The following is a 27,903-nucleotide window of genomic DNA, read 5'->3' as shown; positions in this document are numbered from 1 at the left end:
AATCTTCACTCTTGACAATGCAAGTCTTAGACAAGCATTGTACTGGTAATGAAGATATCTCCAATAGTTGAGAATCAATCGCTCTCTGTCACAGACACAGACACACAGACTGGATTGTAAGTGTCAATAGCCATTGTTACTTTGAAATACCAACAGTGTTTATTACCTGTTCACATATATACAGTACACTAAAGACGAACAAAATAGAACTTGCTATACAAAATGTAAAAAAATTAAGCACAATCAGTACCAACCAATCCCAAGCAAGAAAGACGTACTGTAGACCCAGAGGAAGAATTCAGATATTTTAAAATGTTGGCAGTGTTGGTTCCATTGATTGATAGTTGATGATGAGTTGACTTGAAAAGCTTAGTATGCATGAGGTAACCTCTACTACAAAACTGATATTTAAAGGTAGAATTCGCCTCAGGTACTAAATTTTGCACAGTTACCCCAGACTTTTATTCCTGATTTTGAAAGAGAATGGTTTAAACTTTTCTTGAAATTTTAAGCCTTTAATTTCAAGGAGCATACTACTTTAAAATAATGTCGAGTATGATCTCGATCTTGGCATGGTAAACGATAGACTTGCTCCAGGTCTGAGGGCATATAAATATCATAACAAAGTGAATTGAAGGAACAAACTTGCAGAATGCTAGGCAGTATCTACTACAGAGAAAGGCCAAGCAACTGAGGGCCAGTCTAGGTCAGAACAACAATCCTTGACTTTCGAGTTAGGGGGTTCGCACTTCTTTGCCTCAAGATGGCGCCCTTGTGCACAGCTTGATTGACATTCGGTGGGACAACCCACAAATCTGCACCATTGAGCTAACAGGCAGACGATAAATATTTGACCAGACCTATTGCGTATAGTGTAGTCTTGAGTTGTCTAATATACAGCCATGTTTGCCACGATGTAATGTGCAATATGGGAAAACCAGAATGGTGTCATGATGTCCAATTTCTGAGTGGAGATGATGACTTCATCGTCAATTATAAAGTTTGAAATGTAAAAGTGAGGATCAAGTATAACATATAGTGCAATTTTGGTTTCCTATCAGTGTCAGCATGTTGGACTTCTAGACGGAATGATCCATCGCTCTAGGGCACTGTCTACGCTCCCCCTTGAGACTTTTTTCAGACATGTTCGTTCAATCAAAACATTCACAGTTATGTAGATTTGATTTATTTGCCACTTTGTTGGAATAAATTATCTTTTTCAAAAAGCGGGAAGCCTAGAGAGCGTCCTCGACTGACGGATCTTTCAGTCTAGTTTTACTTCATGCATTCTCAGAACTGCTTTTACTTCTGAGTTTCTACTTCACAGTGAGCTGACATCCCACTACACAAGTAAAATTAAGACTAGAATGCTACATAAATGAAAGCAAACTGAGAGTGTGACAAAATAAAATTCTATCATTTAGTACAAACTTACAAAACATATGATAAGCACTCCTTCAAATTTGTTACAAGCCTACTGTGTCTGGTATCTATGGAAAATGGAAACTGAAATCTACAGAATAAAAGGTCAATAACTGAAGGTCAGTAATAATGAAACATTTGTCCTCCGACTGTGTACAATGTATGCTCTTTAAAAGACTTAATAAAAAATTAAAGTACTTCTGGTTTGCATACAACATGTATGCAAAAAACTGACTTCCAAATATTCTTGGTTAACAATGATATAAAACACCTTATACATATTTTCTTATTTCATAATATTTTTGTGGTATTTTGAAACCACTGGACTTGCTGGGACTACCGGTACATTTAACATTAAGATTCATATTTCTGATCCTTGGATGAAAATTTTACAAAAAATGAGTTTACAATGGAATGGCTGGAAGAGATCAGAATTTGTGTGCTCTGCAGACCAAATTGCAAAATGTTTTTGTCTTTATCCCTCAACTTTCAAAGATGAATCTAATATGCAGTTTTTGATATTGTCAATTGTCTTAGATACATAAAAATGGAGTAATTAACGTTGCCATACAATTTTTCTTTCTGTAACTACTCAAAGATAAATTGTATGGCAACTCAATGATCCTACCTGTAATTATGAGTTATTTCAAACACTGATAAGCTATTAACAAAGAGATCTGGTGAATATTTTCTTTTCTGTACCAAATAAATGTGACAGCCATGAAAGTGAATACCTGATCCTGAAACCTGAGCAAAACTAAATACAGTGTATTCTGGGTAATTGGTTAAGTAGAGTCTGGACTTGACAAATAATGATCATCCCTAATTGCAAGTATGTGTAAGAAAGCACTCTTTAAAAAAAACTGAACCTATGAGTGATACAACACTTTGCACAATTGGAGCATCAAGCAACAATATATACAGTAGTAGACCTTGCACACACTCAACAGTTTTAACCGTTAGAAGTCTGTAAAGTCACTAAAACTACAATGTATTCAAACACGACATCATGTTTGTCAATGATTACTTGTGATCTTTACATGGAGATCATTCAATAATTCCATGTTTGCTGCATTAGTATATCCATCAAAGTTCAACACTGATCAGTGAATAAAATTAAACTGATATCCTCATCTCAGTCTTGGTCATTCATTCACACAAGTATTTGCTTTACCACTATGGTATTCTACTTTTCCGTTATAACAATGTAAACCCTTTGAGAGCTGGAATTTTTCCCACCAAAATTTTGATGTAACATTTTACCATTTTTTATGTATTTTTCTGTATTTTTTTATAATTTTGGACCAAATGGACCTAACATTTTATTGGCTACAGTTTTTTATCAAAATATTTTGCAAAAAATAGAAAAATTGACTCGGGTAAACTTTAAAAAGGTGACAAAAATTGACTTTGGCACTCAAAGGATTAATTTGTACCCGATGTTTAAAACTTTCAGTTTTCCTGTCAAGAACAGCTGTCTCATCTTGGCCTTTGTCTGTGGTGGGATTTACCTTCTTCATTCTAAAACAGAATAAAAGAAAAGTATTAGATAAATATTTGATGATGCACTGAAAGTTAGCTTAGCTACAGGAATGACTATTTGTATGTGGAACCCTATGCCGGGACTATTTCACTCTCGAGGCACATGCTACTGTAATTAGTCTGCAGAACTTCAGGATGGGTAATGCACATTCTTGCAAAAAAATAACTGTATCCACCAACCCCAAGAACCCCAGATCACAGCTGAATTGCTTTGTGAACTGAATTGACAGAATAAAAAAGTCAACTTTAGCCATAGATATTTTCTCTACACTGCAGTGGAATATACATCAAGTTATGCGAGCAAAACAAAGTTTTGACACTTACCAAAAATCTAACACGTTTACAATGTGCTCTTGTCGTACAGTGTTTATTGAATGCTACCTCTGCATCGCCGTAGTATTGGTTACACAGTGTACAATAAAACCCTGGCTTCACAAACGACTTCCCTGAGAAGAAAAACAGAGAAAATATTTTTAATATCACTGCAATGAAAATAGGCAGAAACAAAATCAAGGCCTTAAGTCCTAGGTTTCAAAAGGGCTTAATGTTCTAAGTTTCTGAAGGAAAAAAATCAGTTTAACGTAGAATGCGCCTCAGGGACAGATATTCAGACTCTCAAACTTTTACAATTTTTTCTTATCTACCACTTGTGCGGGCTCATTTTGAAGCTGTTGGTGTAGGAAAACTTTTCACTGGCTAAGTTTTTTCGAAGATCAAAAATTTTATATAGATAGATAGATAGATATACTTTATTGTCCATAAAAACATGGAAAGTTGTCTTTAAAACATCAGGACCGCTATAAAAAACACCAAATACGGACAACACCATACAAAAAAATACAATAGTTACAGACAAACACAACACTATATTAAAAGTTCCTACTTAAAATGGTGTTTGCTCGGGTTCTCCGGATGGAATCAGACATATTCATATTTAAAACAGCAACTGCTGACGGTATAAATGACTTCTTAAAAAGATTCTTCCTACCCTGGGCACACGTAGACGGCGTCCCGAAGGCAGATATTGAAACTTGTCATTCAATGGGTGAGATTTATCACCAAGAATGGATAAACTTTCCTACGAAGAGCATAAGTATACAGTTCTCCAAGATCTTTTAACTTTGTCCCGACAAGTCGACTACATATGTTTACAATTTTCGTTAGTCGCATTCTCTCTTTAACAGAAATATGACCAAACCATGTGACAATGTTATAAGTTAGAATGCTTTCAATACAGCAACGATACACAGAATCAAGGATGTGACTGCTAACATTGAAACTCTTTAGCTTCCTCAGAATAAATATTCGTTGGTGAGCTTTCTTATAAATTTTGTCTGTATTCTCTTTGAAACTTAACTTCTGGTCTGAGAATAAACACAGGGATGTCAGCCATTTTGAATTTCAATTATCAGTAACTCTAATCACTAATTTGTTTCTCTTGTTCCAAAATTTGTCTTGTAAGCCCCGATTTTAATTCTTGATTTTGAAAGAGAATGGTTGAAAGATTCCTTGAGGAAAGCTTGAGCACAAGTTTAGGACTTTCACTTTTGAGGCACATATATTTCTGTCTCAAAATCCTTGTCATATATCCAACAAATTTATTTACACTCACCAACAATATCTCCAGTGTATCCCTTACTAAAATCTTCCTCTCTGTTTGTCTTGGTCTGACTTCTACTGTGTCTTTCTCCTCTCTTCTCCTTCCTTTTATCATCACGTTGTCTCCGATCACTCCGGTCATCTCGTTGTCTCCGATCACTCCGGTCATCTCGTTGTCTCCGATCACTCCGGTCATCTCGTTGTCTCCGATCACTCCGGTCACGTGAGGGCGCCCTCTCCTCCTGTCTTACTGCACTGGCTTGGTAGCTGTCAGGTTTCTGATACAGATTCGGATCTTCTTCATACTCATAGAGCTCAGTTCCGATTTCATCGTAAGCAACTAGCATGCTTTCATCATAATCTAACTCTTCCTCTGTGAATTCCCTTTCCATATCACTGATTCCTTCATACACGTACCCTCCTTGCTGATGGCCAACTTCTGGTTCCATTTGCCCATGTGAACTTTGACCCTTGTCAGCTGATGACCTGTGACCTCTACTTGACCTATGAGAACTCTCCTGCCTGATAGGCAGCATGGTTCTGGCATTGAGGACCATTTTCAGGGACTGGAGGATAGTTGTGATGCAGATTTTCTTGGTGATGTGGTGTGACGTCTCAAAGTGAGCTTGATCCCGCTGCAAAGAAAGCAATAAGGATTTCTTAACTTCAATTTCTTGAAGCAATATCTCTCTAAGCCTCTACATTAATACACTCCAAAAAGAAAATGCTCCTCTTCCTTAGATTCTTGACTTATCAGTTTTCCAAGCGTCTCCACAAAGACTTTTGGCAAGCAATGTTTCTCTTACATAGGCCCTACATTATAGACTTAAATTTCCCTCTGAACTTCGTCACTCCAACTTTGCCCTTTCCTTCCACCGTTCCCTCAAGACTTTTCTCTTTAAACTGTAGTTTAACCTTTTTCATTCACCTAGTCTCCAGCGGCAGAGTTTCAACATTTTCCCCTTATATGGTGTACTTTGTCATTTTTGCACCTCAACCTCTGTTCTTAGAGATTAGTTGCATAACAAATGTACTTTATGTGAAAAATAAAAAAAATATTCTCTACAAAATTTGTTCCCCTTACCAAATATGCATATCTGTATATATGGGTAAAGATGTGTGCCAGTCATGCGTACCTGGGGAATGTCATGGTACAGGTGTTGGATCAGCGTTAAATGTTGCTACCACAACCACTAACTCCTAAGGGAAATCTAACACACATAAGTACAATGCTAACAAATTACTTTATTTCCTTTCATAGCCATGCAGTGGAACTGATGGGCAGAAACTTTGGCAATCACCAAGTTTAGTCTTTATGATGTAATTTCTTTCAAGTACAACAGCAAAATTTACCAAATCTGCCTAAAGTTTGCTTTTTTGGGCATTTTGGATCGATTCCTACCAATATATGAAAAGATGTCCTTTTATTGCAGAGTCTACTTTCAAATGTTTGCTGGCAGCTATGTTCTGTGCAATTCTGGAATCAAAGTCATGACTGAATTAAGGTAGAAAGTGCCATGGAAACAGACATTTTGACTATCAAGCTTTTATAATATTTTTGTTTTACCACTTGGAGGGGCTCATTTTGAAGCTCGGGAAATGACTAAAGCTTTCACTGGCTTTTTCTAGTAAAAATCAGAAATTTAATTTTTACTGATAGAGTTAACAGAGGTGGTGGCAGTTTTGAATTTCAAGCATCAGAAAATATTGGGCAATTTGTTTCTCCAGTACAAAATTTTGCTAGGTGACCACTGATTTTTATTCTGAATTTTGTAGGGGAATGATTTAGTTTCCTTGCAGAAAGTTGAGCAAAAAGTTGATGCGTACACCACCTTAGCAGTCCCCTGTCCCTGTCAAGTAATCATGTAAATTGGTTTACGGTAGTCTCTGATAATATCAAACTCCACATGAAGAGACCTTAACAGACCTTTCTGTTCCTGTCGAGTACTCATGCAAATTACCATTCTTTGATAACATCAAATTCAAACTCAAATGGAGAGACCTTACAGTCATTTCTGTTCCTATCAAGTACTCATTGCTGTAGTCTCTGATAATATCAAATTCAAACTCCACATGGAAATGAAAAAAAGACCTCATCATTTGCTATTTCATCAGAATTGCTCTGTTCCTTACCGGTTTATTTGTGTTCATAACATCACAGATCAAGCACAACCATTTTTTCTGATCACTGGGTCTGTATCTCAGCATACGTTCATAATCCTGAAATAAGAATAGGCAAAGTAAGCAATTTTTAAGGTAATTGACTTTTGGCTCCCTTGTGTTAAATACCACTTATGGCACCCAAGTATTTTGGCCTGTATTCAGTAATTTACCTTAGTGAAAACAAAACTATATATTTAAATTCAGTAAATTCTGGATAAGGTTTGAACTCACATAATGTATGGCACCTAGTCACCTCATGATGACATAACAGTCAAAACTGCTTGGCTAAATCCCTACCCTTACAAAGAATGGTTTGACAACTGAGCTTAGTTGTTACATTTTTCAGACTGTAACCCTCTCCACACGCTGTAGATTTTGTGAAGCACTCACAAATGCATACTCTATATCGTACTTCACACATAAACTTAGTTAAGAAACTCATATCACAGAAATACTGAACCATACTTGAGACAGCTATGCAAATAGATACTTGCATATATCCATTTGGCTGCAGAAAATCTTTGTGTTTCTGGTAGTATGACTTGTATAATTGACATACTGTGACTTCATTTTTGTAAATGCTGTCTGCTAAGACCATGTCTGTTCTTTGAATAGTGCATTTTCAAAAAGGTATATACACAACAAACCTAACAGACACAAATATTCATTATAGACTCAACAGTGCAGAGATGGCCTTTCTGCATTCTTTTGTGTCAATGCCGGACTTTGTTGAGATTTCTGAATTCTTTGTGTCAATTCAAGAACAATTTTTGAAATTTCTCAATTCTTTTAGTCAATTTAGGCAACGTAGGAGTTTCTCCAAATTTTTGAAATCCCTTTGTGTCAATTCTGGGAATTTCTGGCACTTTCTGAAAGTCAAGCCCAATCCTGTGCACTGGATATGTTGAAAGTTTGAAGCATCAAAAAGGGATTTCTTGAGTAAATTTCATATCAATTTAAGTTTGGCGATACACTTACAACTGGTGACTGACAATATCTCCACTGTAATTTTACATATCCACAATACTACAAACAATGAATTGGCTTATTTGCAATCAGTATCATAACTATTTTCACAGCAAAGACAGAATGTCACTACCTCAACTTGCATGTCAATTTTCTTCAGACTATTATTCTCAATAGCTGTCTTGACCATGACAATGACCTCACACATCTGTTTGACTCTCTCATGACGAACACCTGTCAAGTGCGGCTCCAGACTCTGTCATAAAAAATAAACATAATTATATTTTAGCAATAACCTGAATTATGATTAGCAAAGGAAGAACATGTGAGACTCCACCACGTAATTAAATATTTCCAAAAATTGAAAGATTTACATCTCAAACAACACACTGCTAACAGCACTGATAAATACACACTACTGATATTCAAATTACACACTTAGTGGCTTATCATTTTTGTATTTGGACAATTTTTGTACTTTGTCAATCATATAAGAATAAAATACACCATTGAAAACAGTCTGCAGTACAAGAACACCACCATCACTGTACCAAAATGTGAGTATGACAAACTCAATAGAACATGTAAACATGTTTGTGGGCCACAAAACACAGAAAGGAAATTACTTTCCTTAATCCTTTGCGCGCCAAAATCAACTTTTATGGCCTGTATAAAATGTACCCCAGTCAAATTTTTTCAGATTTTTGCCAAAATTTTGATGAAAACCTGTAGCCAATGAAATGTAATGTTTGTTTGGTCCAAAATAATCAAAAATTACAGAAAAATTCATAAAAATTGCTGAAATGTTGCACTAAAATTTTGGTGGGGAAAAATTACAGCACTCAAAGGGTTAATTATGAATACTTTTACTTATAAGAATGAAATAAGTAAATGCCTTGGTAGACAAACTGAAGAGTTGCTTTCAAAACCTTTCATGCTGAGGGCTGGAGGCTTGGTGAGAGCATTCCATTTTGGGACAGGGGAGAGGTGGATATATTGAGGGCTTGAGGCTTGGTGAGAGCATTCCATTTTGGGACAGGGGAGAGGTGGATATATTGAGGGCTGGAGGCTTGGTGAGAGCATTCCATTTTGGGACAGGGGAGAGGTGGATATATTGAGGGCTGGAGGCTTGGTGAGAGCATTCCATTTTGGGACAGGGGAGAGGTGGATATATCGAGGGCTTGAGGCTTGGTGAGAGCATTCCATTTTGGGACAGGGGAGAGGTGGATATATCGGACAATATTATTACAATAACAAAATCTGTGTCCACTTACCTGAGACTCAACATGCTTAACATGAACACTACATATTGGACAGAATGCATTGGACTCTGGCATAGTCTTTGCCTGATTCAGTTTATCCTCTATTTTCTCCTGTTGAAGATGGGAAAACAAGCTTGGAAGATTATTCAAATACAAGCTTACGTGAAGGCTGATGTGATGTACCAGGGAACAAGATACTGGCTCAATATCAATATTTCATCCACCTTAAATATTTCTTTGCAAAACATTTGGTTGGAATGATTTCACATCCAGTAAATGTTAACCTTTGAGTGCTGTAATTTTCTGCCAAATTTTTGTGCTACATTTTACCACTTATGATTTTTTCTGTAATACGTTCGATAGTTTTAGACTAAAGGGGGCAGCACTTTTCATAGGATACAGTTTTTGATCAAAATTTTGTGAAAAATCTGAAACAAATTATGCAAACCTGAAATAAAATATGTCTGTCTTATAATCTATATAGGTGACAAAAATTGACTTTGGCACTCAAAGGATGGACACTAATTACTGTCCAATTTCAAAATTCTACTATAAAAAGAACAACTGATAAATTTGCTGAGGGAAAAGAATCACTGAAAAAATGTTATAAAACACAATTGTATTTGCATTTACAAAATACATATTCTGGGAATCTCACTTGATTTTAATCAATGCGAGAGTCAAGATTGTTAAGCCTTGATGAAACTACCTAAATTACTTTTTTTTTAATGTTCAGTATACTTACAGCTCTTCTCAAGGCATCTTGGATCTTGTCTGGTTTAGCAAAATCCTCTATGATGTAATTCAGCTGGGCAATCTCATCCAATAATGCTTGCATTATCTGATGTCTTTGACGACCACAGTGCACTGTTAGCTGTAAAGAACACAATCATTTATATCATTTTTGACTATATAGCCCTGTCATTTGCCATTCTTCCAAGTTTCTTCAAAGCGGTATCAAGCGAAAGTTTCCTTCACCTTGTCCCCAGGGCCAAAGTGCAGAATCTTGGGAGCTATTAGCTCATGGTTGGCTTAACCCTTTAGTACTGCAATTTTTTCCCGCCAAAATTCTAGTACAACATTTTACCAATTTTTATGAATTTTCCAGCAATTCTTTAGATGATTTTGGACCAAATGGATGTGATTCTTCAATGGCTACAGCTTTTGATCAAAATCTTTGTTGAATTGCATGGCTAGGTTTATACTTTATAAAGGTGACAAAAATTGACTTTGGCACTCAAAGCGTTGACCCAATTGTCATCGTTGAATTATTTCCAAACAGCCAATCAGGTTGAGAATAGCTATAGTTTCAGATTCCTTAAGTTGCAGTAAACAATGGCAATCTACAAATCAGATTTACCCTTCAAAACCAATATATGTTGCCGGACTTTCCATGACTAATCAACCTGGAATCTTGCACTAACAGGACTTGGTAGGATAACGGCCCCGGAATGTCAGCTTTTTGACACTCTGAAAATGAATGCATTTCCACTGACTTTGCAAGAGGACATTAAATGCACACAGTCAGAAAAATGTACATTTCTTGAAACATTTAGAACACTGCATCTATGTGAAATATATTCTTTTACAATGCTACCATTTTTAATTCTGGTTTAGTCTACAAACTATGGCGATCATGCAATAATAATTATGCCACTCACTGGTACTCTGTGGATGATGACAGACTCACACACAGAAGGAACTTGAATGAATTACTTACTGTCACATTCTTGGAAACCAGTTGATTGCAAATGAGACAAAACCTATCATCATCTTGAAAGTTGAAGATAGATCTGAGTCGTTCCTCGATGGTCAGGAATGGCAAAACCTGTCAATTACAATTATGGATTTGTATATTTGTAAAGTCTTTATTTTTCAAATATAACATGCTGGAAAACACATTAAACATTACAGCCTATGAAAATTTATCCTTGGAAAGTTTATATTCTAAAGAAGTGAAATAAGTAACTTACCAAATCATCAGAGAGTTGACCGCTAACGGTTTCTGTGCTTGGCTTGTCAGAAACATGAGTTGCTGTCGCAGCATCTGTGGTTTCCCTGGAAGCTGTACCTTCTTCAGATTTCTGTAATGAGGTGAGGATCAAGGCCATGAGAATTACTGTATCTTTGGTAGAGCGCCCTCAGGTGGTAGACTGGCACATTGAACCACAGACTTTTAAGAACTCTAATAGCAAACATGGCCTTCACACAACATTTATTAGCAGGTGCTAAACACAGGGATTTCTACAAATTTTCAGACTTGCAGAATCAAGAAATTTTATGTGCTTGCATCATAATTGTACATGTAGATACTGTGCATCACTTAACAATGTACATTCAGGTATGAGTACCTTAATACCTTACAGGTGAATTTTTCCAACCCATTGCTAAACACAGGTTTGCTGAAAACGGATTTAACTTTTCAACTACAGCTGTACATCTGAGAAACCTGACAGGTTAAACAACAAAATAAAGATATGAAGGGATTTCTATGCCAGAGTTTCACACTAAAGACTACATCTTTCTATGCGAGCCTCCCCTGATCAGAAAACACTGGTGTTCTGAAATAATATAAATTTGATTATAAGACAATTTAATAAATTACCTTCTTTGGTGATTTTGAACGATTTTGTTTCCTCTCGTGTTCACTTCCTTGTAGATGTTCTACGTAAGTCTGAAAAATAATAAAGAATTGCATAACACATCGACTGTATTTTCACATAATGTACTACCGTACAGTACATGTACAGTACTGTATGTCTCTGCCCAGAAAATGTATGTTCCAACTCTCGGATGGCAAGCCTGACCTTGATATCTGTTAATGCCTCTGTGTACACAGTATGATACATTTATGAGAGGCATACAATAGATTACAACTCACAGAACCCGTGGAAGAAGTGTGTCAACATTAGTTCTTGCTGTGAAGGGCCATTAATTGTAACTTTTGATGATTTGTTGTTTTCATTGTAAACTACATAGCATTTACTATCATGCCGTTCATACACAGGCCATTGAAACGTCTCTGAAACGGTTCTGGGCCAATACTGACACAGAAAGTTATGTGTGGACACTCCGAAGTGGTTCTGAAGCGTTTCAGATTTGAGACGGTTTAGTCGGCCCGACCAGAGCCGTTGTAGGGATTAACTCTATCCGCAAATCGCTGTGTGGACAGACTGAGCCGCTTCAGAAGCGTTTCAAACGCCCTCACGCGACAGGTATTTGTAACATAAAACAAACAACAACAATATACAATATTCACTTTCGCCATGGCTGCCGAACACAGTACTACATCTCGCGGTATACTGGTCCGACGAAGAGATAAGCTTGCTACCAAAAACCCTATCAATTCGACCAGAAAAAATTCATTACGATTTGAAAAACGTCGAATTAATAGGAAATTAAAACTGCCGAAATAATTTAGTGGTCGAATTTAATTTGGAACGACGAGGATGAAATTTAAGCGAGACATGTTTGCCATGTTGAGACTGCTTCAAAGCATGGACTGTGAAATTTTGTGAGGTCGACAAATTTCGTAACAAAAAAACCTCAAACGCACGTTGGTGTCACATCAAAATCAAAGTGGCCGCGATTACAGACGGAACAATCTGTGACACTGCCACCGGCCGCTCGACGGACGACACGTAAGTTGACATCGTGTGCCAGCCCTTGGAAATATATTGTAACTCCTTGACAGGCAGATGAGATAGTCTTATAGCGTTTGATGCATTGAAAGTTTGTAAAAATAATAAAAAATGACACCACCGATCATAAGAAACGTGGTGTTGAAGATAATAGTTTTTAAAAGAAGACTGTGACGACCATATTTCTGTAAGTATTATCTAACTTTAGAAAACCAACATCTGAAGATTTACTTCAACCAACACTTTTGGATTTGTTCCACTCCTTATTATAAGATTAGTCAAATTTCTGGAAAGTAGGTGTACATTTTCGATGTCTGTGTATAGTCCTCACCGAAGTCATATCCGAAAGAGTATAATCAGTTCGCGACAGCGTAAACCTCTCTCTCCCTCTTTCTCTCCAATGTTTTATATTGTCGACATTTATATATCAGTCTGAAGTTTCAGGTCACTGCTCATTACAAGTAGTTGATGTCAATTTTCCATTTCGGGCATGGTCTCTATCGTCACTCTAATCGTTAGTGTTTTCCTGTTATATTCCATATCAAACTCAAAACACAACGTGAACAACGCTGATAATATATTGCATCTTTCGTATCGAAAACCGGTAAAGTTCGTAACTGGTGACATGTCACGGCCTGGAGAAAGTTCATCACCATCGATCGAATGTCCGTGACGCTTTTGCTTCCAAATAGACATATTGAAATGCACAGGGAACTTCGTGGTATGGCAATTATATGAATTTTACCGTGAAGAAAGTCTGTGACTTTAAACTGGCCGTACAACCAACAATAAACATGGCGGAGCAATGATACCAATTTCAGAGACTTCGATTTTTTTTTCATTGCGACCTCGACCGCTGGTGAGAGCGAGTCGTCTATTTTTTTCCCACTGGCTATTTGGCTTTGAATTTTCAATTGCCATCATGTGCTAAGTTAAAGCTAAAAACAAGACGGGCGTTCTCTGTAAATCAATAAGCCTTTTGAATATGAAAAAATCGGACATCTGAACCTCAACACGCAGCTTGAAAGTTGTTCTCCGAATCAGGACAGGGACATCGGCCCGGGACATCGGTGAGGCCTGATTTCACGTAGTAGCAATGGAAACCGACGGCTCGTTCGTTGTAAGAAACCATGCGATGTACGCTCCCTTGGGCCGTGGAATCGCCTCTACAGACTACACCGTCTATTACCTAACCATGCTATTAAACAATCACACGATAGTTCAGTAACATATATCTTCATTAATCTACCGATCATCCACCGTCGAACACTTCGAAAACAATGGTCGCGGTCACGGATTCAAGGACGTTCACAAGAAGAAATTATCAATAAGTGGCGCGCAGAATTATTTTTACTGGTTTTGAGAACTTCTAAAATAACTTGTAATCTGTATATCTTCACACATCGAACCGATACCTATCACCGTCGAAGTTTATGTCTTTCACTGTAGAGTTCTTTTTATCCAAAACACAAATTCAGAAGAGTCCCACAGAGCAGTCAAATGAAAGGATAATTGCTTCAAGCGAATGAAATTGCACGAAAGAATGAAAATCAACAGCACACCATGGACGTGATTTAAAACAATAGCGCTTGTGGATAGGACTATTCTATTAGAGTAAAAAGTGCCGTTTTTCTCGCAATTTTAGCAACTGTAACGACCCTTTATTCTTTAATACCTTTCCATAATTGAATTAAACTAGGTTTAGGGCTTATACACACAGTGTACACTGATGTACAGAACTTTAAAAAGTATTCTGCTGATAACGAACAGGGGTTTACACTCTAATGGGCGCAGTAAAACAATGGTCACGTCCATAGGTTCAAGGACGTTCACGGGGAGACACGATGGCAAATAGTGCAGTGTCGTAAAATTGCTTAGACTAGTTTTAAGAACGGTACAATATCTGGTCATCGGTGTACCGCTACCTGTGAATCGAAACGACAAGTGTAGACCTATAGCTTCGAAATTGTATGGGAGAGACACCAAGACTGAGACCGACAGTAGCATAACAAACTATTCCCAATTGTGCGTCCGTGTTTAATACAGACATCTCTGTAGGTGATTCTGGTTTCTCTTGAATCAAAAGTCCGACATTGACAAAATTGACATAAAATAAGTCCGAAAAGTTATGTTTTATTCAACTAACTGATTCATCTCCTTTGATATCCCCTATTAGCAACATGTAAACAGTCTGGAAAGACTGACATCGATGTCTCCCGGGCCCCCATTTCTTCACCGTTTTGCAAAACATCTCATCAGCCGGACGCATGGGCAATGTCTTTGTACGTTGGTCAAAACTAATGACAGTATAGGTCAGGATGTAACATCGGTCAAAGTAATATTGAATATGGAAGACGAAAATGCTTTCATTGATTGACAAAAATGAGAGGGAACGAGTCAGTAAATATCGAACCAATAAGGGGAGATCGAGACTGCCATCCCCCATGATTAATGAATATATTTCGATCAACAGACTTACACAATGAGAGACAGCATTTTATTCAGCTTTAAAATAAGTCACCGCCTTTCATATAATAACACCCCGTTTGCGTTTTGATCTACTCTGCTCTGTCCCCAATCGGTATGGCCGTCGGGGTTTCGCCTGCCGTACTGACTGATACATGGTTATTTCTTCACATATTTTTTCATCGTTTGGCATAAAATACAGCATCTCTTTGGTGCACAAAGCAAATCAACGTTTAGAAGGAAAGTCACAGGAGGTTAGGATATTATATACCGTAGGTGAAATTAGAATGGAATGTTGAAGATGAAAAGACTTTTATCAGTCGACAAAAATTGCCATAAACCGAGAATTGAGATTGTCTATGATTAATTAATTGGGAACAAAAATATTCGATTGAGTCATTAAGTTTGTGTTTGATTCGTTTCAAAAATGTGTTCCTACATTCTTATCCGATTGTTTGTGTTAATAAAAATGTTTGTTTCGCCTCGGATATTTGTAGGGAAGTTTGGATTAGTGTGGACGGTAATGTTTTGTTTGTGTGAGGAAAGCTTATGGCGAGGCGAAACAAACATTTTTATTAACACAAACAATCGGATAAGAATGTAGGAACACATTTTAGAACGAATAAACACAAACTCGACACAAAAACATTTTGGATAGTTAGGTGGGGAGCCTCTTTCACATTCTTTACAGCCAGTACGACGTCGTCCATTTCAGCCATCTTGTTACAAACAATGCTTTGCCATACACACCTTTTGAACTCGAGAGGGCGCATTAAGACGTCTTAAACATCAAAACAATGGCTTAATTTTGTGTATGTGGACGCAAGCGGACTCAATCTATTAATCCCCTGTGTTTACAAATCACAAATAGTGTTGCAGAAGCGTTTCAATTTTTCCCTGTCTGAGCATAGTATATTTTGCTTGTTGACACAGTGTCTATAAAGTTAAAATGCACTGTTAATGTTTACCTGTGACTTCTACTAATCCAGACCAGAATTCACTTGTCAACAGTAACAATGCAGTAAGTACATGTACAGGCTGAGTTGACAAGCTGCAAACTTTGTATCTCAACATGCCTTAGAGTGCGAAACAAAACACTGTAGTTGACACAAAAAACTTCAAAAGTTACAGCTTCTGGCCTTTCACAAATGTGTAAACACTCTTAGTCTTCATACTTACAGAAACGTTGTCAAAGTTTACATCACAGACATAACACAGAACTCCTTGCTGTTCACTCTGTAAAATAACACAAGAAAGTTGAATTAACTTTGTTATTTGCAACTCTATGTGAAAAAGTGAAATATGCACTTGCATTGACAAAGCCAAATGAAAATGTCTCAATGTTCAATCACAGTGACGGTGATTCCATATGATGAGTTAATAGTTTAAACCTGGATTTGTATGGACCAAGACGTACAAACAAAACCATGTACACAAACAGGCATAGAAATACATGAATTTCCATACATGTTGTACATGTGGGTTTGCTTATACTGCCATCGTGTGATCTCTTGGGTGTACTGAGTCTGTAGAACATCTTGTTTCTGCTGGACTAGAACCACTGCAAAAATTTTGTACATGTAGTCTCTGTTTTCTGTTTGAGGAGCTGCAACCATTCTTGTTGCCTTGATTCTTGATTGAAGTGAAAAGTGATGTGGAAAGTGCCAACATTGCCAATGAGTAGAGTACACTGTGATAACTGTTGACTATACATGTACAGTACATGTATCTATCCAGTTATCAGACTCAGAGACACTTTTGCAGATATCATCTTCCATCAAAGCTGCTGTGCCGCAGTAAAGTTACAGTATGCATCAATGAGCCTTTCCAAACCAAGACAGCTGAATGGAGTTGGATGAAATGTGAAAAAGTACACTTCAAGTCTGAAACAGCCCTTGATTGTTGATTGTGTAAGATACTGTCATTGTATGTATCAGAATGGACATTTTCAGCAAAACCAGTCGGTTGACCTGTCAAGGATGAAGCCCACTGGACATCGGATGGATATACATGTATCCTGTTGCTGCACTGCACGATGAATGCATCATGGAATATTCATTCCAAATGGTAATGTACAGGAGTCTTATCAACACAGACCACATGAAATACAATGCAAACATAAATCACAATAGAACTTCAGAATGAATGATACACTGCTGTTCATGATTTCCAGGCATTCAGTGTTTGTAGGAATGCAAAATAGAAGGAAACAATTTCAACAAAACCGACATGTTGTACGTTCCTTTATGAAAAAGCAGCTAGCCTTGGAGTTGACACTGTCTTGACACCAGTTCTATATACATGACAAGCTGACTTTTGGCATCATATTACATTTTGGGGACCAAAATTCATTCTGTACTGTGGTTCCCAACATATACAGTACATGTGAGGTGTACCTTCCAGTCTCATAACCTTGACAGATGCGGGAATTGAAGAAACTCCATTGACGAAGTAGAGAGCTTCCAACTGTGCTTCTATCATGTCGACATAAAAATAGTCAACACCAATCAACATATATCAAAGTTCAATTAAATATACCCCATGTAATACTGTGGTCACAGCAGACCTAAAGCACATTTAGGTAGACTATCCAAACTATGAGACGTCCAGAGAAAAGTTACCGGAACCTGCTACTTAATTTTGTACTCAATGGAACAAAACATACATGTAGCAATGTTGTGAAACTGTTTGTCACAATACCAGTACTCATAACACTACCGGTATACAAACCTCTTCGTATACAACAGTATCACATAGATGAGTTAGACTGCCTGTTTTCGAGAACAGCAACTATAATATATACTTCAGAATTGCAGATATTGCATGTACCAGATGTAAGCTGAATTCTTCTCATTAGAATGTCAGGATGATGTCACAGAAAGACGGCTCCAAACGTGCACAGTACCAGATAACGTACGTTTGTCAAGGCTTGGTAAAAAATTGTTAGTGTTTCACTAATTTTGTCAAAGTTTACTTGTCAGATGAAGTAAGTCTTTTGGTAGAGTGTTTGATAACATCAACTGTACCGGTATATGACACTTAAAACGACTGCACACAACTCGATGGGTTTTCCTTTTGCCACAGTGATTTCCAAGATGTATCAAGTCAAATTATTGTCAACATTTTGCTCCTTAGCAATATCAGCCCTGGTTGAATCATTATAATCAAAAATCGATACAAAGAACATTGAATTCACCAACAGCATACTACATTGCTCCATAGTTGACAGCTTTTGGCCAGATTCACATATACCGGTACATGTACAAGTGTGAAGTGTATACATGTATACAGATACTAGCTCGATGTTTCAAGGCACGTCCTTCAGAACACAGAAACATTTCTACAACTGTACTGTTCCAGGTATACCGGTAAGAACTGCTTCCATTGCCTTGAAAATTAAACTACTGGAATCCTGAATGTGTGACCATAGACAATATTATTTTCACCAGTTTCAGGTGTGAAGTGTTTTCCAGTCGACCAATGGAATCCAAGTTCAAAAAACATAAATGTCAAACACGCATTTGAAGCAATTCAATGCAAACAGACTATACTAGTTAGCTACAGGAAGGTTCTGTGTGTTAAACCTAAAGACAAACATGAAAAATCAATTTTTGTGTCTGCTCAAATTGGATAAATATTTGAAATTCATCCAATAAAGCCAGTTCAATCACGATCATGAATGCTGACATCTGTTTCTTGGGTTAACACTCTCCATGTACTGCTACAGTGTATGTGTATTGTACACATTGCTGGTGATGAACACATCTATGGATGCACTTTCATTGTTGTGAAAGGTCAAAGTTGAGACGTTGACAGAAATTTGCAAGTACAGGGTATAATGCAGAGAAGTTGAATTGTTTCAAGGAAAGGCAACAGAACAAAATTTTTTGTTCTGGATTTAATCCTAGAATATCATCCACTCTACTTCATCTCTACTGCTGTGGATCCTTTCACAAACAAAACCAGTTAAGTCAACCATTTTCCTTGAAGTGAGACTTCCTTGGTATGGGGCCATTCCATTTCCAGTGCAGTGTGAATCGTATTGAGATTGAAGAGATATCCACACCAATTGTCCTGTAGGCTGTACCTTGCTTTACATCATGTCATTGGCAAATCGTACATATTCTAGGTACAATGTACATATACGTATAGATATACTTTTAGCAAGTTGCCTTTGCCATAAATGACACCACGCCCACCTAAAACACATGCAGCACCTTCGAAACAGTAAACATTATTGGTGAACACTTCACAAGCATCACTGACATCATGCTTATCATCTGTCATTTACACAATGGATTCAATCACGCACAGTCTGACAAAACAAGCTATTATTTGATAACTCTGATTTGATAACACATATGATATTTTTCATCTGGTTACTATCACTGTCTACTGTGCTGGAAGCTTATGGGGAGGAAGTTTTTCAATACTAGGACAGTAGCACAGTAGACATGGGCATTCATAATTGAAAAGTTCGCAAGGTGATTACTGAACTTGGTGTCTTGAAAACAACGATGGCAATTTACGTAGCTTTATCTTTTCAAATTTCTTGGTTTTGAAATTCCAGACTGGCAAATGCATAATGTTATTTTGAAACAAATTCTTTCATTGAATTATCATTACCAAATGTTTTTTAGGAATCTGATCTACATACCAATACACAATGTATGCTGTATACCGATACAACTGCATGTACACGTCTGTGTATTCCGCACTTCTTCACAAATAACATTGAACCTTTTCGCACCTCAAATTCTATTGATAGGTGACATTTTGGCACATCCACTCCCATAAAAACCTGACTATTACATTATCTGTCACATCTGATATGCTGATAAGGAGAATGATAAAAGTAACCATACCGTTGTGCTTCGTGTCCTCCGTCTTCTCCTTGATCCGCGTGACTCCCTTCCAGAAGACGATTTTTTCTTTTCTTTAGTAGAACTGGCAGCTGCTTGTCTTGATTCTGAATGAGTGCTATCCTTGCCCCTTGTTCCAGACTTACTACTTGAAGTTCGGTCTGTTAAATGTCTGCTCTCAGATACCTTGCTGGTCTTGTCAGGAACATTTGATGGAAAACTGGCAGTGTAGTCACGTGCTCTGGAGGAATCTTCTGGATACAATTGTGATTTATGTTTATCCTGTCTGCCATATGAACCACTGTGACCTCTGTCCTGTCTGCTAAATGAATCATCATGACCTTTGCCCTGTCTACTGAAAGAATCATCGTGACCTTGGTCCTGTCTACCAAATGAATCACCTCGACGTTTATCCTGTCTGCCAAGTGAATCCCTGTGACCTTTGTCTTGTCTGCCAAATGAATCACCATGACCTTGGTCATGTTTGCCAAACGAGTCAGAACGACCTTTGTCTTGTCTTCCAAATGAATCACCATGACCTTTGTCCTGTATGCCAAATGAATCACCTTGACCATAATCTACTGCCTTTGTAGAAGTCTGCATTCTTTTCGGCGGAGACCGACCTCCATATCTATTCTGAGATTCCATTTGATCTATTTGCTGTGACAAACCTTTATATATCTCCCTGTATTTGACTGCCAAAGTTTGATCAATATTCTCAGACATCCTATCCTCAATGATCTTCCTCATACTCAATGCTGCTTCAAGTTCACGGCCAGGTTCACTGAGAGGAACCGTGTCAATCTCGGAATACTGCTGTTGGTCAAGTTGTCTCATGCCTTGATAGGCAACACCTTCATCCAGACTCCTTTGGCCAGCATCTCCATGATCAGGGCCTCTTTGCAAATAACGAACATCAGCTTGTGAGCTCTGTGAACCAACTTGAGCTTGTATAGTTGACAGCATATCTTTTATCGTTGACAGCTGGGAAGCTGCAGCCATGCTAGAGTATTCTGCTGAAAGGCTCTTCTGGATGTCTTCTATTTGTTTCTTAATGATTTCAACTTGTGACAATGGTGGTTCCATGCCTTGGGCTGGAAGATGATCTGATATGGGAAAGTCTCCTCTTGGCTGCAATCTGTCATCTAATCTCCTCTCTTCCTGCATCTGATACTGTGGTACCTCATCTGTACGTGGCCTTTTATGGGACACATCAAGCATTTCATAATGCCCACCAGTAGGTTTCTCAAACCTAATCAATTCTTCAGACTGATTGGTAGCTCTCCCAAAACTAGAACCCTGTTGCCTGTTTGGGTTTCTCTCATCAAAATCTGTATATCTTGATGACTCATTCCCTTGTCTCAATGACTCTTCATAAACTCTGCTCTCTGCACCATAAGGTTGCTTGTATACCGCTTGACGTCCAGGCTCCTCATACATGGCTGAATTATCTCCTTCGTGTGGCCGTTTGTGCCCACTTTGACGTCCTGGCTCCTCACGTGTACTTGGCTTGCCTTTTTCATATAACTCCACTCGCCTGGAAGACTGCATAGGCTCTACAAAGCTAGATTCTTCACGGCCTTCAACATATGAGTCGTCATACCTTGATGATTCTTTACGTGCATCATCAGATTTGGCATACCTTGATGACTTCCCTGTTGATCTAGAGAGACCACCATCTTCTTCCCTTGGGTTGTACACTTCAACTATTCTCTTGTTAGTAAACAGCTCTTGTTTACCTTCCGAAGGCTTATCATGATGTCTGAGGGAGTCTGACATTCGGGATGGTTTCCCGTAATTTGACAGCTGCTTTCTATCTTCTTCTTCAATGTGTCTGGTTGAGTCCTGGTGCACATTATGAGTTGGATTTGATGATCTATTCCGAGTATGCTGCGAGTCTCTCCCTTTCCTTGGTGACTGACTTCCATGCTGCAACATCTCATCTCTGTCTCCATATTTCTTTGAAGAATCTTTCCCTCTATCATGATATCTTTCATCTTTAGGAGCCTGGTATGCAGTACCTTGAAGCCTGTCAAATACACTGGATGGGGCATTTCTACTCTGCTCATCTTCTCCCAGTACAACCTGCCTTCCTTGGTGTTCTCCATATCCAAATGACTCTCTTCCATGATCTTGTTCCATGCTGTACTGGGAAAACTTCACATCATGTCCCTCTGATCCATAGTCAGGCCCGTGCCTATCATGAAAGCTTCCTGTCTGTTGGTACTGTGGCTGAGCTGCTTGCTGTTGGTAGTTCTGTGGTTGGGATTGTTGGTGATACTGCATCTGAGGAGTGTCCTGATGGTGCTGCATCATTGACTGCATTTGGTGTTGTTGCTGCTGATACTGCGGCTGTGGATTTGGCTGCTGAAACTGATATTGGTTGACCTGTTGCTGGACAATCTGCTGGTGTGCCTGTTCCTGCATAGCTTGATTTGGGTACTGTGATACTGGGTACTGCATTTGGCTGAAGCCAGTACTGTCCATTGGCCCACTACCGCCACTACCATACTGCTGAGGCTGAAATTGCTGACCATAGGTGTTGCCGATGCCTTGGTACCCAGCTAGGCCCTGATTGGGCCATGGAGATTCTTGTCTAAAGGAAGTCTGATGACCTACAGTGTGAGGGAAAAGATGATGAAATGGAATATACATGCAAGAGCATATATCATTAAAGTAAGAAACAATGGAGAACCAAGAATCGCTTATTCTACTTTTACCTTTTTGTAGCAGATGTCTGAATATGATAAGTGTAGCATCCACAACGTCATATGCTGGAAACTGTTTGAGTATGTAATTTGATTATCATGGACATTTCTTCCGTTATACCAACACTCTGATCTTCAGCAAAATTGTTCATGGAGAAGGCAAAATCACTAATGAGGAAAGTACCGTACATGATGACTGGGATATCATCCATATATTATCATTGCTAGTTTTTGCAGAAATTGGAGTGGATATCAACAATAAATTTCAAAATGTTATGTTGTTCAGTTTTTTCTTCTTGGTTTGGTAAAGTTCAAAAAAGAGTATGATATACCATGTCAAATCTGTCAAATATCTATGTACAAACATGTATACCTACTGGTATGGACAGTACATGTATTTCAAGCAGCACAATGAGATTAATGTTTATTACCAGTATGTTGTACAACATGCAAATCACAGATACATGTACATGTATGCATGAAAATTTGTATGGTGTGCAATGACCCCAATAGTACCGGTACATGTACATGTAAGTTGTAAATTCTCTTGGTTAGCAGTACAATGCTACTGTTTTTTAAAACCTTGCTGTAACTGTCAAACTTGAATTTACATATTTGGCAGCTTGTCTTCATCAGATTCAGAATGTTGTAACACGAAATGTTTTACCAAAGGTAGATGCTGCTTTTCTGTAACAGATACATTTTGCAACTGCTAAGGACTTGTTGTCATAACATCAATATGGACAAAAAAAGTCCTGCTTTGTTAGAAAGTTGTTCTGAACGCTCTTGAGCTGATTACACATGTACTTCTGGTACACCCTGCCTAAACCCTTTCACCACAATGGTCTGGTCCTTTTGTATAATATTCTATGACAAAATTGGACCTCTAAACAGGGATGTGGGGTGAAAAGGTTAATATTAACATACCAGTAGACAATAACTCAGAGTTTCTGATGATGTGTCTATCTGTTGACGTCTCTGGTAACATGACAATACGGCTGACCACACAGTTTACAATCATGATTTAACTTACATCTTGAATCCATTTACGCAAATCACTATCATCCTCACTTGTTGCCATGGTTCAATGCACAGTGTACGAGGTTTTCGTGAACATTCTCCACATCTCCGAGGAGAGCTTTGATTACCACAATAATACAGGTCTTATGGGACATCACTTTAACTTTCTGAATATACATGTACATGTAGCTTCTACCCTTCAGCATCAGATCCACTCTGATAGAATTCGGTGTCTGTTACATGTAACATTCTGCATGACAACTTTCTTGTATAATCATAAACTCCACAGGCAGAATGCAAGATTCAATTGACGACTACAACTTTCAGTCAAATGAGATTTGAACAGAATTAGATACTTGGACATCACTGGCCTGCTACAGGCGCATACAAGTGGACATAGTACATGGAAAATATGAGCCACTATTCACATACATGTTAACCTCCATTTCGAGTATTCAGTAACAGTCGTGCAGTTCAGCATCTGTCTTCTGTGTGTTTGTTGTGTCCTGGTATATGTACATACAGCGATCAAAATACACCGAGTTTTCACTTCAGTGTAGTCGCTACAGTTCATTGTCCTTGATTGCAAACTCACTCTTTAATGCCATATTGTGAAGTCTTCTTCCTATCTGGAGAAAACTGACAGATATACGTAGTTTGGTGCTATTCATACTATTTTCTCCGACTGCCGTGAGGAAAACACACTTCTAGTCTTCAGCTTTGACGCTTCGTTTCTCCTGACATCAATAAATACCACAGAGATGTGTTGTCGGATATTGTATCAGCGTCTTCCAGTACAATAATATTTTCCTCACAAGTACCAGTACATGTAACAGATAGCACAGCCAATGTAGCAGGTAAGAAGATCTTCCAAATTTCATATACATGTACTACTGCTATGTTTGGTTGATCTTTTTAAATAAAGCCTGGGTGAGATATTGCATGGATATTTATCATGAATAAACTCAGAATGGAACATTTCCATAATTGTACGTATTACAGTATGCTCCCAAAGTTCTTTTATAATTATTTATTGAAAGTGTCAATTTTCTGGGGAAAAAACTTAAATGGGTAAATTCAGAAGTCAATGCATCACAAGAAATAATTGATATTCTTTCTTTGACACAAATACTGATTTTAAACTAAAAAGTAATCATTCAATTACATGTGTCATCGAAACATTTGCAGTCTGACAAATCAGCATTTTCAAAAATGTAGTACTCAGAAAAGGACAAATGCATCAACGTCTTGTCCTTTAAAATAGTAACAGTTTTGCAAGCTATTTTACTTTTGTAAAGTATTATCATTTGAAATGCATGTTGTGATATGAGGTGAGTTTTCCAGGGCATAGCCTGATGATGTCATCACAATTGGAATAGTACATGTACAGCAAAAACAGATGCAACAAAAAGGAAAGGTATTCAATCAGCTGTACTTGATGAGGATAAATCATACTGATATTGCGGTTGCCTTCACCTTCATGGTACCAATCTGTACAGTCATTTTACAGCCAACTGTCTCATTACAATACCAATATCATCTTCTTTCTTCTGATGCGTATGTACTGGTACTTCAGGATTTACCGGCAGTGGTGATTAATTTTCCTTAGGGTAAAAATGTTCTCCAAGTTCAATGTCTATACTCAGGTCAATGTGACAAATAGATATTCTGAGTCTTGATCTTGGTTCAAGTCCAGTGTTTGATCTCTGCCAACTACTGTGAGACATTTCAGGACATTTTATTCCAGTCTTTTCCACTTCCATTGTGTACCATGTGGTACTCACTGCAAAGCTGGTTCAAGGCATTCATAGGGTCTGTGTCCTATTTATGTTACTCAAATGTATCTGCTAAGGTAGTTGCTGAACTATCATCATGTTCAAAGTGACCTCTTTAGATAGGTGTGCACAAACCATTCCACTTTGTTGTGTTCTTATAATTCTGTCTTTGCTGTACCGTAGTTTGTTGAGCAATCAATATCAGGGTTAACTGGGCACAGAGTTTGCAACTTATTTACAGGATACAACATCAACAACAGGTTTTTAACTTGTTTTTATAAACTTATGTACATCCAACAAAAGTATAAACCGGCAGACAAGTGTAACTTTAATTGTCCATGAAATTGGTATAAACATCCCCTGTGCGACTATGCACCATACTATGGTGTTATCTTCACTGAACTGCAGGTTCAAACAGCATGTGTCACCGTCTCTGTTGAAAGATTCACTTCTTAGGTTCCACCAGTCAAGCACTGCTTCAGGACACTGTGCTGTGGCAACAATTTGTCTTCACTGAAGTCAGGATTCAATTTGAACTCTTTGAGTTATACCGGTATGTATTTTGTTGACTGTACACTGATCAATAAATGGCAATTTCAGTGGCTCTTGTACATAGAGTTGTAGCTGATTCTTGAGAAGTACAGCACTGCATTCTTTTAGTGAAGCTTTCAGTAGACGTCCTTTCTTATTCAATCATCTACACAGGATGCATCAGTTACCTGATTCCATACACCATTCACTATCTCTTCTTTTAAGTCTATGCAAATTTTATTATCTTAAAACTTATACAAAAACTATAATTTCATTCAACTACATGTCCTGTACATTCTTTTGAAAATTTCTGAATGAAGAACAGTCATTGCTGAGCTAAACATACATGATTAAGACAGCAGCTGTTCCACACACATGATATATAAAATACAAAACAAATGAGCCATTTTCAGAGTCTTGATCAATACTCAAATGAAATGTAGAAAAGTATAATTTTATACCTTTCTACATTTCATTTGAGTACAATTTTATACCTAATACCTATGTGCTATGAATAAATGTGAATATCCGCATTAAAAAAACATTAGTCATAACCATTAAAAATGTTATGGGTAGTTCACCAACAAGAAATCTCTAGTCAAGATCACATTCATGTCATATTCAGCATTTGTTTGTTTGTTAAGTACTTAATGATGAAAATTAGCTCCTAAACTACATCAAAACTTTCTATCTGTTACTGTTTTGCAATCATTCAATTCTCCACTAGCAGGGCTCGAAATTAACTTTTTACCCCAGTAGTTCACTTGGGCTACCATTTTCTGAAGTTGGTAGCCCAGTGAAAATGGCTGGTAGTCCATGAATATTTTGGTTATCAAGGTATACTGTACTCGCCCGAGTATAAGCCCCTGGTTCAGCAACACAAAATAGCAGTAAAACTATGGGCTTCTACTCGAGAAACCCCATGTTATGTCTCAACGAACGCTTAATTTATGCTAATTTATGTACATTTTTAACACTTTCTATGACTTTTAAAATCGGTTTATACATCAAAAGAAATTGTAACTTGAGTAAAGAAAAACAAAAAATATTCTCATGATCTTTATGAACTGGCATTGCTAACACCATGTAAATTATACCAAATGACTAATATGAGAACTAGAGCTTGAGGACTGCCCCTTTAATCAGCTGTTTTAAATGAACGATTGCTAGTACTGGAGAATTTCACAATAATTTAGGAGATAATATCTTGAAAATCAGACTCAGAAAATTTTATACCTTTATTCTGACATAAATAACAGATCATCATGGAAAGGTTTCCACATCGATAATTAGCACTGCAGTAAAAATCATGTCATTGTCAATGTCATGGAGACTTGCCCTCACTGCCCATCTAAACTTAAGAACCCTTCCTTTATCGATTCAAAAATGACAAATGATATGTTAATCAACCCTCGTTCAACAGGACATGGCAGGCGCTCAGTTGACTGTACATGTACGTACTGATGATTGAGGTAGTGCTGCAGGTGACGTTCTGTAAACACTGAGATGAGAACCATACATTGAATGGAGCGAATATGCACCTGGTGTTGTCACGGTACAAGACATCGCCTGTTACCGAAACACATATTGATGTACTCAACAGCTTAACAACTCCTCCGGTTGTCTGTTGCCAAAGTACCGACTAACTAACAGAAAGGAGTGAGTGGGCCACACACCGCACAGAGTGCACAGTGCAAAACGGCATCGATGCTGCAGATTGTGGTCGTGTAGGCCGGCTTCGTACATCAGCAACGACATCTCAAAAATTGTATTCATTAATGCTAGCTTTGTTGAATACATCTGTAACATTCACAATAATTTGATACCGTACTGCTGTTTAATTTACCTCCTGGATATCTCTCTCTGCCTTGATAACTTGGCACGAATTCATCGCCTCGAACCTTTCCTTCTGATCGTTGACGTCGAGACGCCATCTTGAAGAAATG

General features: G+C 37.8%; 1 protein-coding gene across 1 annotated transcript; it reads right to left on the bottom strand.

Moving 5' to 3' along the window:
- Positions 1–133: 133 nt before the first annotated feature.
- On the bottom strand, positions 134–27,903 carry LOC139152023 (filaggrin-like). The gene is made up of 13 exons (XM_070725111.1): positions 27,804–27,903; positions 19,927–22,538; positions 16,241–16,297; positions 11,560–11,628; positions 10,928–11,038; positions 10,675–10,782; positions 9,700–9,828; positions 8,967–9,065; positions 7,826–7,948; positions 6,697–6,783; positions 4,577–5,198; positions 3,289–3,410; positions 134–2,943 (listed from the first exon to the last, which is right to left on the bottom strand). Exons 1-13 carry the CDS (start codon positions 27,889–27,891, stop codon positions 2,902–2,904), a joined length of 4,269 nt encoding a protein of 1,422 aa, XP_070581212.1. The 5' UTR covers positions 27,892–27,903; the 3' UTR covers positions 134–2,901.

This window comes from Ptychodera flava, chromosome 2 (genome assembly GCF_041260155.1).
Source record: "Ptychodera flava strain L36383 chromosome 2, AS_Pfla_20210202, whole genome shotgun sequence".
In the NCBI taxonomy this organism is placed as follows: domain Eukaryota; kingdom Metazoa; phylum Hemichordata; class Enteropneusta; family Ptychoderidae; genus Ptychodera; species Ptychodera flava.
The sequence above is the reverse complement of the archived record's forward strand: the minus strand, read 5'-3'. Positions and strand labels throughout refer to the sequence as shown.